General features: G+C 44.0%; 1 protein-coding gene across 1 annotated transcript in view; it reads right to left on the bottom strand.

Moving 5' to 3' along the window:
* TMC1 (transmembrane channel like 1) overlaps positions 1-15,323 on the bottom strand; it is a 55,412-nt gene that overhangs the window by 656 nt on the left and 39,433 nt on the right. Inside the window, exons 12-17 of the mRNA XM_060280202.1 lie at positions 13,529-13,657; positions 10,201-10,268; positions 6,966-7,205; positions 3,349-3,474; positions 1,988-2,066; positions 1,760-1,874 (exon numbers count right to left, since the gene is read on the bottom strand). Of these exons, the coding sequence (XP_060136185.1) occupies positions 1,760-1,874; positions 1,988-2,066; positions 3,349-3,474; positions 6,966-7,205; positions 10,201-10,268; positions 13,529-13,657 (757 nt within the window). The remainder of the gene's footprint in view (positions 1-1,759; positions 1,875-1,987; positions 2,067-3,348; positions 3,475-6,965; positions 7,206-10,200; positions 10,269-13,528; positions 13,658-15,323) is intronic.

Here is a 15,323-nt window from a genome sequence, read left to right as displayed (position 1 = left end):
CCCCACGTACACAGGGATTGGATGCAGAGACTGCACGCACACACACACACACACTCTCCCCACCCCCACCTACCGTTTCCCTGCGGCCGCCAACCGCTGCTCCCAGCTGGACTGAGCGTTGGTGGGGGGGGGGAGAGCGTGTGTGTGCGTCCAGCAAGGACAGGTCCCTTGCGCAGCGCTTCTCCGAACCCCGGGATGTCTCCTTTCTGTCAGCGGCTGGGGGAGAGGAAGGAAGGAGGAGAAAGGGCTGCTTTCTCCTCCTTCGTTCCTGTCCCCCTGACACCGACAACAAGGACAGATCCCGGGATGTTCTAGCGCCCGTTTACTTAACGGGCTGAATTACACTAGTCTTTAATGTTCCGACTGAACTGAGGGAAGGCAATCACAAAACTAGTTTGAAACCAGCTAGGAGGTCTTGGTTCAGTATGTAACTGGCATAAGACATTGGACTGCATGCCATTCTCCTCATCCTGATAGGGAACTGCAACTTCCATCAGCCCCAGCTAGATTGCCAAGAATCAGGAATAATAGGATCTGTAGGATAAAGGACTAGAAAAGACTGCAATAGCATCCTTCATTGAGACATAACATGTCACATGTGTTTTTTGGTTGAGAGACTGCTAATCCCACCCACCAAGGTCTTGTGGCCCCCTGCCCACATTAGGCAAGTACATCTGTAAAGAGAAGCCTCTTAAGAATGGACTTCTATGCACAAAGATTCCAGAATACTGGAAAGCCATTCTGTGGAAGTCTTATCACATTGGTTTTCCTTTGCAGACCCAAATGCCTGGTGCATGAGCCTTTGGGGTGCTTCTGCTTAGCCCCACAGCTCTATCTGTCCATCCCCCCCAGCCACAGCTCCCCAAAAGACCTACAGTGGTGCCTCGCTTAACGAATGCCCTGCTTAACGAAATTTCCGCTTAACGAAAGGATTTTTCGAGCGGAGGTTGCCTCGCTAGACAAATTCGTTTTATGAAAAATTCATCTAACGAATTGCGGTTTCCCAGAGGAATGCATTGAAATTCAATTAATGTGTTCCTATGGGCAAAAAAAAAAAATTCAAAAAAATTTCAATGCATTCCTATGGGATTCGCTAGACGAATTTTTCGTTATAAGAAAAGACCCGTGGAACGAATTAAATTCGTCTAGCGAGGCACCACTGTATCTGGAGACTTAGGGAAATATCCTGAACACACACACCCTCAACTGTCCCGATAAAACCAGGAGATCCTGTTGCTTCACACGAGAGCACAGCAGACATTTTAGGTGCCATTATCTCACCCCACCCCCCAAAAGGCACTTTTAGGGGCTCCAATCTCACATGAGTCATGTGACTCATGCAGGAGGGTGCTCCCAGAAGACGGCACCCTGGTTTTTTGCCTCGAAATGTTAGAGGGTATGTGAACAATGAGACAAATCTGAGTTTCTGGAGGGTTGTCCAAAACTAAGCTGATCTTCACCTGGTTTTCAACAATCCTCCTACCCATCCCACACCCTACAGAACAGCCATCTGCAAAGGCTTTTCAAAGGACACAGATGGCTGCAGTGCAGAGGAGGAAAAAAGAAGATTTTCTTTTGTGAATTCCCTTCCATTCACTTCTCTTAATATCCAAGTCAATATCGTTCATTTTCTCTGTAAAGCTCCTGCAGTTTGTAAACTACAAGTCCCAGAATCCCTGGCAGGAAATGATGCTCTGTGATCACTGACAGCTGAGGAAACAGCTTGCTGTACAGTAATGGCTTTTAAACTGTTCCTCACCTTGACCCTCTTTTGGATTGCTTGGTTTGGGCGCTGTCTCAAAGGGGTTTTCTTCAACCTCCCCCCGGGCTTGCTGTGCCTTTAGTTTGTTCCTCCTCTTGTTTTCCTCAGCTTGCTAATGTGAAGAACAAAAGTGAACACCCAGAATTAGTCTCACGAATAATCATCATCTAATGAGAAACAAAGAAACAAAAAAGCCCTACCAACAATCTCTTGCAGCATCCTTACATTTTGCAATTTCTTCTTGAGCTCGAGATTCATATCTTGGTATCCTTTTGATATAGCGTTGAGGTAGTAGATACTCAGGCTAAAGGGGGGGAACCACATATGTGAGTATGTCACGTAATTATTACAACCATTAAAAACCATTTTTAAAGTAGAAATAGGGAGAAATTTCATTCAGTTCGCATTTTGAACCAAAACAGTTGTTTTTCTATTATTTATCTTATTTCTTATCTGCACTTCACCATAAGGTCCCAGGGTGGTTTACAACAAATATAATATTAAAATCAGCTAAAACTAATTACTGTCAAGTAATAAGTAATAATAATAATTTATTTATACCCCGCCCTCCCCAGCCTAGGCCAGGCTCAGAGCGGCTAACACCAAATATAAAACAACTAGTTAAAATACAACTCAACAACAGGACTAAATACATTAAAATTAAAAATGCAGCCTCATACAAAAGGGAAAAAGAAAGGGAAAATGGGGGGGGGCAATAGGGTGGATCTTAAAATAAATATCTCATGTGCTAAAGTCCAGGGTAAAGAATATTCTTCTCTGAATATTTTGATACAGTTCTCTAATGACAATGTGGATATTAGGGGAAAGTGTGAATAAAACTGCATATATTAATGAAAATAATGTACAAAATGCGATATATAAGAAGTAATTTCTTTCACTTGAGAGAATCCAAAATTGACAGATTCATCCATCTCTATTTTAAGCAGAGTGATATAATAACCATCTTCCTTACCAGAAGCTGGTGCAAGTGAATTGGACCCTAGACAAAAACTTTGGTTTGATGTTTCTAGAGTCCTTGCAATGCTGTGTCAAGTACTGCTTTACACCACCACATCCTTTGGTTGCTACTTCTTCCTTGAGGCATCTCCCTTGCCTCCCACCCCTGCTTGGCCGCTTTCAAGGAACTCTGAGGTGAAGCTGCCATCAACAATAATCTCAGAATTCTGGAAGGGATGGCCTGAGACAGGCATGTCCAACAGGTAGATCGTGATCTACTAGTAGATCACTGACGTCTGCGGAATATCACTGGTAGATCATTGGCTCCCCCCAAAGAAGCTGAACAACTGTGGCTCCCCTAAAAAAAAGCTTAACATTTTACCTCCCCCCTGAAAAAACTCAACTTTGACCCAAACCTCCCCAAAATGGACCTTCTTCCTTCCTTAAAAAAGCTCAACAACTTTGACCTGAACCCCCCAAAAGGGGGTAGATCACTGCCCACCTTTCCCGCCTTCCATCCCTTTACCCCTCCTGCCTCCATTGGGTAGTGAATGCATTCTATGTACTGTATGTCTAAAAAAGGGGGGGGTGTATTTATTTTTAAGCATAGAAATGTGTACTGTACATACACCATCAGTAGTATGAAGGGCAGGATCACACCAGGGTTTGAGAGAAGTCTGAAAACCTTCCGAAACCAGGAAGGGAAATCATGCTCCAGAGTTTCTCCAATGACCTCAAACATTCTGGTTTTCCCACTGTTAGTGCAAAGACACACAGAGATAAAGGGTGGGAATATAAATAGTGTTTTTGTTAAAGTAATACTAATAACAAATACAAATATTATTTATTTGTGTAGCTGAAGCAATTACAAAAAAACACGAATAATTCACATCCATAGTAATACCAGAATATAACCTAATCAGCCTTTATTGTTACCAGATATATTAAACCACTCAAGGAATTGTAGCTTTTGGAGGGGAACAGGGGTCTCCTATCAACTCTCAGCACCCTTCACAAATTACATTTCCTAGAATTTTTTTTGGGGGGGGGGCAATGACTATAAAAATGGTATAACAGTGCTTTAGATGTAGTGCAAATGTGGCAGTTCACATGGCTTGTTCATCTTTTCAAAAAGGGTGGTGGGCTCCTCCATCCCAAAATACCCCCCATGAGGAAAATTAGATTTCACAGAGGAAGATTGTAGCCTAGCCTTTTCACTGATGTGTTAAATTTTCTATATGTTGGAATTTGGCGTGCATGAGCTTGCACCCAAAGTCAAGGCATTCTCTCTAGCAGTGGTTTCTCCTGCTGCATCTTCCTTCCTATAGGCCAGGGCAAGTTACCAGGCAGCAGCTCACAGGAGGGAGAAGAACAGGGACTTGCTCACTTCCCCCCTGCTCACTGACATTCAAGCATTGCAAGCAACTCAGTTGAATCCTGAGAACATCTGGAGAAGAATTTCCTACTGCTGACACTCCTGCATTAAAAGAGCCCTGTAGGGTATTACACATTTATTTGTTATGAGGCTTTCCATGAAAGTGCCGTGTGTTGTTTCGTGTGTGCTTTTTTACAAAAGAGTGCAAGCAGTTAATGAGACAGTAGGGTCATTATGTCCTTGCACAAGTTCTGGGGCTGCACATATACAGATTCACCTCTAGATGTCACACATGGCTTTCCATGATTATAAATGAAAACATCCCCTGTTTGAAAACAGCATCCCCTGTTTTGTAGCTATTGACTTTCTTGAGGTCTTTTCCAGATTTTGAAACAAAGGAGCATGTTAATGAATCTGGGCCTTATCTTGAGTGTGAGAGCAAAGGACCTGGGTTTCCACACAGCTCAGTAATAACTACCAGTATTGTTGTTTACATCAGTGGCCCTTTGCTGAGTAAGAAAAGCACAAACTTGTGAGATATTGCCAAGACCCACAGCCACATGGCACCGCTGTGCAACCCAGGTGAGGGATGTTTTGGTGGGACAGCAGTGGCAGGGCAGGGTGGCACTTCCTGTTTCGCCTCAAGCGGCAAAGAGGGATGCACTGTCTCTAACTGAAAGTGAAAGTGAAAGGGAGGAAGCATTCTAAGTATCTTGGGAAGCAGTCTAAGCCAGTGCTGGGATACTAGATCAAGCCAGCAGGCCAGGACCTGAAGATTGTGGGCATGCTCCAGTTTACTCTTCATCCAGTGCACTCCCACTGCTGGTTTGAGAAGCAGTGCGCACACAATGTTTGCCACAATTCATATCCATCCCTACTCTATCCTTATCTTTCCAACGTAAATATCCCTCATCTAGCCAACCCCAGTAGAGCTTGCTATCTGCCAGCCCAGCTTGCAAAGAAACAATCAGGAACTCACTTGAAGTTGTCAATTGTTCCTTTGTAGCCATGCCCTTATCTGCCCAACACTTAATGTCACATATCACATCAGATGTTGGGCAGGTGGGTAGGATTTGAGAAAAACAGTCTCTCTGGCCAAACTGAGACCTGTGCCAGGCAGTGGGAGAATATGCACAGTTGTTGAAGGAAGCAGAAAGACACAGAGAGTAGCAGAGAAGTGGCATATAATCAGTAACATCTTAAGGGTATCCAGCGCCGTGGTGCAAGAATCCTCCGGCGCCCCCACACACACAGCGACAGTAGCACGCAGCTGAGGGGCGGAGATGGAGGATGACGGAGCCTGGATAGTGCGCACCACCTTGCGGGGGGCTGGCCTGGGCACAGAGCCCACCTCCCGCAGAGGGGGCTGCTCGGCCTCCCGCCCTGGACCGGCCCCTCCTTGACGCCTCCCTCCAGTGGCCGCTGCGGCACGCGGCGGTGGTGCACGGCCATTGATCTTCCTCCATGAAGCAGAATCAGCGAGACTCCGGTCTAGAGTGGCAGCAGGTGCGTGGTGCCACTCTAGGCAGGAGTCTCGCTGATTCTGCTTCATGGAGGAAGCTCAATGGCCGCGCGCTACTGCCACCGTGGGGTGGGGGCACCAGCAGCAGCTGCTCCCAGACACCAGCCGTTTGGCGCCCCTTCCGCGCCCCTGGTGGCCAGCCGCCCTGGCGCCTTGCACCACCCAGCCCCGGCCTAGAGACAGCCCTGCATATCATGCACTTCAACATTTCTCCATTGAAAGTAGGGACATCCGATTCCACCACCACCACCACCATTTTACTATTTATACCCCACCCACCTGACTGGGTTGCCCAGCCACTCTGGGCATAAACTTTCCTACACAGAACTACCTTCAGATGACTCAGGGGTCACATAATTCAATAACCTCCAATATTTCCCTGATGAAAATAGGGATGTCCTAAGGAAAAGCGGGACAGTCTGGGATCAAATCAGAATCCAGTACAGCTTCTGTAAATTCAGAACTGTCCCTGGAAAATAGAAACACTTGGAGGATCTGAGCAAATAATGTCAAAACTCCAAAGAGATTTGAAAGGTAAAGACAAATGGCTTGTTCTGGAAAAGCAAAGGGGATGGGAAGTCAGTGTAGAAAGTTGAGGACAATGTAACGCAGCTAAATTCACAAACACTGTTCATTCAAATAAAGCAACAGGCCATATTCTCTTTTTAAAAAATGCTGTAGAGCTATGCGGATATGATTTGTTTTGGCAAGCAAAATATTTTCTATGACTTCTGGAAATTGAAACAAGGCATGAGTAATAGGCCCTTCAGAGGCGTAGAAATGTAAAAATCAGGAACAATCCTACATTAACATCTCGTTCAATTTGACCTGTACTTTCCCCTCCTACATTATTTCTCTCCCTCCCCAGTTATTGTATCCCACTTATATATATTTGTTCCTTACTTTTTTCCATTCAACATAATAAATGCTGCATGCAGAATGCAGATCTTGAAGCACAACTGAGACTGCCTTGTCCTGTGCAGTAAAAAATGTTTACTCAGGCTAACATAAAGGCCCTGCATTGGACTGGAATCATTAATTTTTAAATATAAGTGACCCTGTTATCTGTTGACATATACAATATACCTTTAGAGCCCATTTGAAGCCCATTTCCCACCTCTAAGAATTCTGGGCACTGTAGTATACTTGTCGTAGAGTTCAAATTTCCAGCAATACTGAACAAACTACAGTGCCCAGAATTCTTTGAAGGGGAAAATGGGCTTCAAATGTATAGCATGTATACAGTCTTTGTCACACCTATCTTTCATGAGAGTGCATCCAATGTTATAGTTATTTATTCAGTAATCCTACATCTGACTTTGAAGAAATGGATATAAAATGCAGTAAACCTGAATGGACCACAATCAAAGGATGGCGGGACGGAGACAACTGTGTAGACAACCGGCAGCGTGGAGAGGAAGAGAATAAACAGCAGCATGGCCATGTAGAAGTTGTTTGATCTTGAGGCTTTGAAGACTCTCTCATGGGGAACATTGCAGCACATCACAGCCCAGCACTGCAGGTACATGGATGTATGGAGACGGATGACGTTGATCGCCGGCAGACATGGTGCATAAAAAGAGCCCATCCTATGAATAAGCCATTTTCTCATAAAAATCTACAAAGGGGGTTCTATGGCAGTAACTCTTAAGCTTTTATATCCATTTGCTTTCCCAGCCACAAACCCTTGAATCTTCTAAGGATTTGCCCCTCCCAACACTCTGCTAGTCCATATTGGACAGCCATGTTTATAAAGATTAAATTAATATGGTTCTTCTTATCTTATCACAGATACACAATAATAAACATGATAAGCCCCCCTGGGGAAATGCATGCATGCACACACAACACACACAACACAGTTCCCCCAACCTGGTTGGACTGATCTATTATTATCATTTATTACAGTTGCCAGATAGTTCGCATTGTTTCCTGAATCAAAGTGTATCTCATTTTGTCATAGAGTGATTGTTTAGCAATCCCTACAGGTAGTGCTTACTGGTATTTGCAAAAGTGTGAGATTAAACTATAGGGAGCTCATGTAATTTTTCTCTGCTCTTCTTTTCTCTTTTCTTTTCTCCCTGGTATAGAATGGTTTAAACTAAATTGGGATCTAGCAGAGCTAAAATGGAATTACACCAAACAAAAGAGAAGAAACATTATGACAATGTATGACCTTAATTTTGAGGTAACTATCAGATTTTTCCTAACATTTTATGCAAATTTCAGTTTGCATTGAAAGCTGATGTCATCTGTTTCTGGGAATGCATATGGGGGGGCAGCTGTCCCCAAATGGGGTGAGTGAAATGGGGTGAGTAATATATTTGAAAAAATAATTTCTGGTATCTCACTATTCTCTGCCTTAATGTAATAGTTCAATATCATAGCTGGAAGGTCAAAACTACCTTCCAGCATACCTGTAATATGCTGGTGTGGAGCTATTCTGGGCAAACATTGGGGCATAGAATTCTGCATTAGCTGCAATTTCAAAATCAACCTCAAGGGCAGCACACATAGAACACACTGCAGTAGTCCAGTCTTGAGGCTGCCAAGAGCTGCACCATCGTGTCCTTTCCAGGATTGGTTGTAGGTGGTGTACCAGTGGAAACTGGGAGAGAGCCCTCCTAGCCACTACAAACTTCTACACCTCCAGTGACATGGATGGATCTAGGAGGAACTCTCTCAAACATGTCTCTCCCATGTATCAGTCTCTACAGCCACAACAGGTGCTGTAACCTTCCAATAGTTTGACTTCACCCCCAAAGGCACATTCTACCATTGTCTCCCGAGACAGGGATGCCAACCAACCACTCTCAAGCTATCTTCCTTCTTCTTTATAATAGTTTATTTTATTCAAAATTGAATAGTTTATTCCTAAATTAATAACTGAATGCTGTAGCTGAAGGGTCAAACTGAATTTATTACAGCACTAGCTGTCCCGGCCACACATTGCTGTGGGGTTTTTTTGGGGGGGGTATTGATGTCATTTGTGTTTTGGATGGTAATGGTTGCATAACTTGTTTTTGGTTAGTGTTTTGATGTAATATGCTTTTCTGGATGTTTCAACTTTGTGCTTGTATTTATGGTGTGTTTTTTTGGTCTTCTTATGATTGTGCATTTTCATTTGTTTGTTTTGGTAGTTTTATTTATGTTTTTAATTTTAAGAAGTGTGATTTCCCCCACCCTGTTCTGATTCATGACGTTTCCTGTCCCTTCCTTCCCCCACCCTCGGTTTATCCCTGTGATTCCCCCTCTCCCGCATGCAGTTGTTACATAGATGATAGATAGATAGATAGATAGATAGATAGATAGATAGATAGATAGATAGATAGATGATAGATATGGCTTAATGGGTTTTTATGGTGGTTTTTTTAGAGGTTTGTTTATTAAGGTGGTATTTTGTTTAGTTTTGTAGGGTGTTTTTGTTTGTGGGTCAGAGGTGGGTAGGGTTTAAGATGTGGGTGTGGTGTGTTTGTGTGTTGTGGTGTATTTGTAGTGTGGGGAGTTGGTGTGGTGTGTGGTTTTAGAGATTTTGGTATGTGTTGTTGTGTATTTTGTATGTTTGTGGATTGGTTTTTTTATTGTTTTGTCCCTCTCCCACCACCACTGTCCTCTCCCCCCTGGGCCTAGTGGGGGCCTGGCAGGGGCCTGGCAGGGGCCTAGGGGTCTGGTAATGGCCGCCTTGGTGGTTTCAGTTGCTTGGTTGATGATGTCATTATTTGGCGCCGCCCTTCAGAGCTTTTGCTGGTGACAGCATGCAATCTGCCTTTCTATTGGATGCTGCTGGAGTCTTCAGAGCTTTTGCTGGTGACGTCTAATTTGGGCACCACTTTTTTGCGTTTATTCGCTATCTTAGGTGTGAAAGCTGTTCTTTTTTGGAATTTGTTTTATGCCAGATCCCTCACTGATGGGCATGGAACGTTGTGGCCAAATTTGTTACATTACAGTTCAGTGGTTACAGAGAAAGGCTGTGACCTCTGTGCACGCAATGCCTACATTTTTGTATAAATAGATAAACATAGAAACATGTCTATCATATAGAATTGATCTCAGAGGGATGCACAGCAGTGCTGGACAATGGTGGAGTGTGAAGGCATGGATCTTTCTTGAAAGGTAAACACTAACTCCCACAGTTATGATTTGCCATTATATTTATAGCCTCCTGTGTTTTTGTCATATTGGAGGAGCCAAATGTAGGAGCAAGGAAGTAACACTGATTAAGAAACTAATAATGATTGCCCTGTATATTCCAACAGTCTGACAACAGCAATAGCTGAATTTGTCACACCTGAAAGGTGGCATCCAACATGACTATGTCTTCAGAGAAGGACTCTTGATTGAGTCACCGTTTGTTGCTCTCAATTTATAACAGCTTATTTCACAGCGCTGAGGCATGATTTCAGTGAAGTCACACCACAGTAAAGCTGGTACAATGAAGTGGAGAATCAAGACCAGAGGTGACAATTGTGATTTTCCACATTTATACCAGAGATTTGACAAGCAAAACAGAAGAATTCAGTCACGTTGGCAAACCTTAACCTTAAGTAAAGTCACTTCTACAAGATTCTGCCAAGACACACTTACCAGATCATGCCTTGATTGAAGATCAGGCCCAACACATTTCCACTAATATCAAATTCTGAATATGAAGGCTGAAGGGAAAGCATAATGAATTCTCTTAGAGTTGCAACAAAGCTTTAAAACAATGTGCAAAGATTGCATATTGATCCTTTTGCATTAGGAACAGTTTTTCCTCAAGCAAATGAACAAATCTCCAGAACCAGGGCAATAATATAATCTGAAACACATATGGAAAATAATATTTAAATGACACCTGGCTGTAGAGTTTTTAATATAGAGTTCTAGGCCTGCATGGCACTATAATAGATGTAATAGAATCTAACATGTTGATTTTTAAACAATAAAATGAGTTTCAGGTTTTTTAAAAGTACAAAACAAGTAATAACCAGTGTTTCTTTATGTTTCAGGTCATAGGTAAAGGTAAAGGGACCACTAGGTCCAGTCGTGACCGACTCTGGGGTTGCGCACTCATCTCGCATTATTGGCCGATGGAGCCGGCGTACAGCTTCTGGGTCATGTGGCCAGCATGACAAAGCCACTTCTGGCGAACCAGAACAGCACACGGAAACACCGTTTACCTTCCCGCTGTAGTGGTTCCTATTTATCTACTTGCATTTTGACGTGCTTTCGAACTGCTAGGTTGGCAGGAGCTGGGACCAAGCAACGGGAGCTCACCCCGACACAGGGAATCGAACTGCTGACCTTCTGATCAGCAAGCCCGAGGCTCAGTGGTTTAACCCACAGCGCCACCTGGGTCCCTTTCAGGTCATAGATGTTGTCACAAAGTTCAAGATCAGTCACAGAACTGTTTTCCCCCTTCTACCTCTGAACCCCACACTAAACTATACGAAAATAAAAACTGTACTTAGTTGAGTCCAGACCATAACGTGGGGGCTGTGCCCCACTTTCTGTCCCCATAACAATGCCCCACATTGTGAATACAGATAAAATCACAACCTAAATTGGAGGCACATATGTAATTTGTTATCTGTGGGTCTTTTGGACTACAACTTCCATCAGCCCCAGCCAGCAGAGCCAATGGTGAGAGGTCATGGGAGTTGTAGTCCAACAGGGCACCTGGAAGGCACCTGGCTGGGGAAGGCGAGAGAAACTATTTCCATATGCTACATATCTTGGTTCAGTGAAACAAAGCATACACAACAAAGTTCAGCCTAGTTAACGAACATTTTGGATTACGACCACTTCAAACCCGGAAATGAGTGTTCCGGGTTGCATTGGTGTTTTTTGTCTTTGTTGGGTTGTTGTTTTTTTGTTTTTTGTTTGGCATACAAACAGACATTCAAGGGTGCACTTCCGTTTTGTCAGCATGGCCTTCTGTCACTCAGCCTCCCTTCCCAGCTGAGATACCCCCGCCCCACTCCTGCTTGCATGCAGCCAGGCTGAATAGTTGTTGGGGTTGGGGAAGGTGGAGGCAGCCCAGAAGCTGTACCTTAGAGCCCCTGCACCACCTGAAGGCAGCCAGGTGCTACCCAGCAAACCAACTGGAAATGAATCAAAATCACAAGAAAACATAAAACACTGACCTTGAACTAACCCTAATTCTAATCCTTACCCTAACCCAGTCCTAAAATTAACCTTAACCCTAACCCAGGAATGGTCTTGTTAGATAGTAAGATTCATGTGAAATTGCTGTTTTGGGGGTTGCTTTTTATCGTCTGGAATGGATTGATCCATTTTCTATTACTTTCTGTGGGAAAGCACGCCTTGGTTTAAGTATGCTTTGGTTTAAGAACGGACTTCTGAAACAGATTAAGTTCATAAACCAAGGTACCACTGTAGTCCTGCCAGCAGAAAACTTCCCCTAGTGCTATGGGGCTTTCTTCCCTCCCTCCTTCCCCCAATGCACCCCTAATTGGTTTGGGGGGGGTGTCAGAAGAGCCGCTAGAAGAGCCCCAGGGAGAGGAGAGGGCAGGTCGTTCTCCCTGGCTCTGACGGGGTGAGCTGCTCAGCACTACACTGAATTCCTCCCTTTAAAAAAGTAAAGTTGAAATTAAAGAAGTGTGAGCACTCCTTAATATGGTTATAAAACTTTTTGCTGTCAGCGACTTCTATGTCTTTAACAGCTGCACTTTAAGCAGTGTGTACACACACACACACACACACACACACACACACACACATACATATACCAATGGACGTTTTCCTGTCTTGCAGATGAAGTGCTGGGGGGAAACTCCATATGCTGAATCCCTGCTTGTCACACAGCTGTTGAAAACACAAGAGCCCAGCCAAAAAAGTGATTGTCTACATCAGGCATCCCCAAACTGTGGCCCTCCAGATGTTTTGGCCTACAACTCCCATGATCCCTAGCTAACAGGACCAGTGGTCAGGGATGATGGGAATTGTAGTCCAAAACATCTAGAGGGCCGAAGTTTGGGGATGCCTGGTTTACATTATAAACCTAAAACGTCTGACTGGCCTCAGATGCTCTGTGTTGCCAAACCAGCACAAAGCCCATCAGAATCCCCTGATATAAAACGCTCACTTAATGGTGAGGTTAGAAAACTGGACAAGTCACAGTCATTAAAGCTCAAATAAGACATTAATCAATCAATCATACTTGGCTCATTTGGCACCATTGAAGAAAAAATGCTTTGCTGCCAGCCCAGTACAAATAGCAGGCAATACACACATGAGATACAAAGAAGGTGCTGGCTTCTTTCTTATGAAGTCTTATAAGTGAGATCTGAAGTGGAGCCTGCACATGTGAGGATGAGGAAAGTGGGCTTGCATGCCTTTGCCCCATCCTCACTTTGGGCCATTTTCTGCTCGGACCGGATGTCTAAAGAGAACTAGGTGGATACTTGCATTTTGAAGACCTGGCCATAGCCTGTTCCCTATCTTGTGACATTTTGGCTGGACTAATAGAGGTACTGCCCTACTATGGAATATTTTGTCTGTGTCATTCTTTCTAGATTTCAGACATATGCAAGATGTTTGCATATCCTGGACTTGGTGAACCTCAGTCTCATTCAGCATGGCATCCCCTGAGTTCCTTTTCCTTATGAAAAATAAATCAAATGCAAAAATTTTCTTGGGAGTGGACTCTGTATATGGAGCTCTTCAGGCAAAGATAAGATTGACAAGGCTTTATCAGCATTACTTTTCTAGTGATAGTTTATGGTAGTTATAACCAGGCATATCCCATAGATTCTCCATCGATTCAACAGTACAGTGTAGGACTGCTAGTACAGTATAATACCGCATAGTACAAGGTCAAGTACACAGGAACATTTGCATTATATTATTTTTATTATTTCAGAAAGAATTCATTTTTTAAAGAAGGAGGAGCAAAAAGTCAGATACTTACAAAGCCATATTCCAAGTCCCAGCACCAGCAGTAATTGAAAAACCTGACAAAGACAGCTTTGAGGAAATCGCCAATTAAAATGGTGATGTAGGTCGTCACAGTGTCAGAGACCGTCAGCCGCACAAATTCCTGCAGAAACAATGTTTTCTTTTTAGAAGGAAAGGGTCAGGTTGTTTCTTTATTGAGAGCGTTTGGCAAACTCCAAGGAAGCAACGCTGCTTATCCTCCCGCCATTCACTCCTGTTTGAAACGGGCTAAATGGGGAGCAGGATGCTATCTAAAAGTGTTTTGTCAGCGGAATCATCTTGCCCATTGCCTCTCAGGCACCTTTTGCCTCTCTGTAAAATTTCAGAAATAGTGTTCACAGCATTCCCCAGGTCCTTTACCCACTTTTTCCAGAGGGGAAAGGATTTATTAAATGAATAGTCATGTGCAGGAAAAGAATTTCCAGGGGGCCAGCTGTGTTAGTCTGTTGCAGTAAAAACAACAGGCTTGTGCACTTTAACGGTGCCACAAAGCTCTTGGTTGCTTAGGGAGGAAAGTGCAATGTAGATAGAGAATGTGTAGATAGAGACTGATGACACATTTTACGTTTTAATGCACATGTACATCATATTTCTCCCCCCCCCACTGAATCCTGGAAACAGGGCCGTGGAGCGACGGATACCTCCGGCGCCCCCCCGCCCCGTTTCCCAGCGCGGTGGGCGGGCAGGCGCAGCGCGGCGCCGCGGCACACGGGCAGGCACAGCGCGGTTGTCGAACCGGCGGACCAGGCGGGCGCAGCTCGTGGCGCCCTCCTGGCGGGCTGGCGCCGTGGTGCCGCAAGCCACCGGGGGTCTACCTAGAGCCGGCCCTGCCTGGAAACTGTAGCTTACAATCTCAACCAGGGCCAGGGCCTTTTCAACACTGGCTCCGGCCTGATGGAATGCTCTGTCTCATGAGACCAGGGCCCTGTGGGATCTGATTTCTTTCCGCAGGGCCTGTAAGACAGAGTTGTTCCGCCTGGCCCTTTCCTTTTCCTTCTGGGATGGAACCCCTATTTGGGGACTTCCCTGGCTTTTATTCTGGCCCACGTAGGACCAGTCTGGATAGTTGGCCTTGGTGAAGATTTGACATTTTCTCCCCCCCCCCAAACACTGAAATGAGGCTGCATTTTAAGTTGTATTTTAATCCTGTTTTTAAGTTGTATTTTAATCAATTGTTTTTATACCTGATCTTAGCTGCCCTGAGCCCTGTCTTGGCTGGGGAGGGCGGGGTATAAATAAAAATTTATTATTATTGTTGTTATTATTATTATTATAGCTACAATTCCCAGCACGCTTGATCAACCACAGTTCCCAGCATTCCTCGGAACATGCTTTAAATGTATGATGCATACACAATATGGGAATACCACCTGTTTGCTTGTGATTGTTTGCTTATTTTTTTAAAAAATTACTACCCACACTTTGCAAAATAATAATAATCCCAGGGTGGCATACAGTAAGAATAACAATGCAATAATAATTTGAAAATTTGAAAAATATAAAATACCAAATTCTGATACAGAAGGGAAAACGCACAGTCAGACATCCTTGGCTAATTTTACTGTGTGAATATTTCCAAATATGCTACCTAGCTCAGGCACACTGTTAAATGGAATCCCTTTCATCATTGTGAAGACTTAAGTGGATGTTCCCAGTCATTCATTCTCAGTCTGCTCTAAACAACTAGGAAAGAGGAAAGGGTTTGGTTTCTCATATATTCATATTGTATATTTCATGGTAAAAAGAGCTTGATGCATCCTGGGAGATGG

The sequence above is a fragment of the Zootoca vivipara genome, chromosome 11 (assembly GCF_963506605.1).
Source record: "Zootoca vivipara chromosome 11, rZooViv1.1, whole genome shotgun sequence".
NCBI lineage: Eukaryota > Metazoa > Chordata > Lepidosauria > Squamata > Lacertidae > Zootoca > Zootoca vivipara.
Note: the sequence above shows the minus strand (reverse complement) of the source record. Positions and strands in the feature narration are given on the sequence as shown.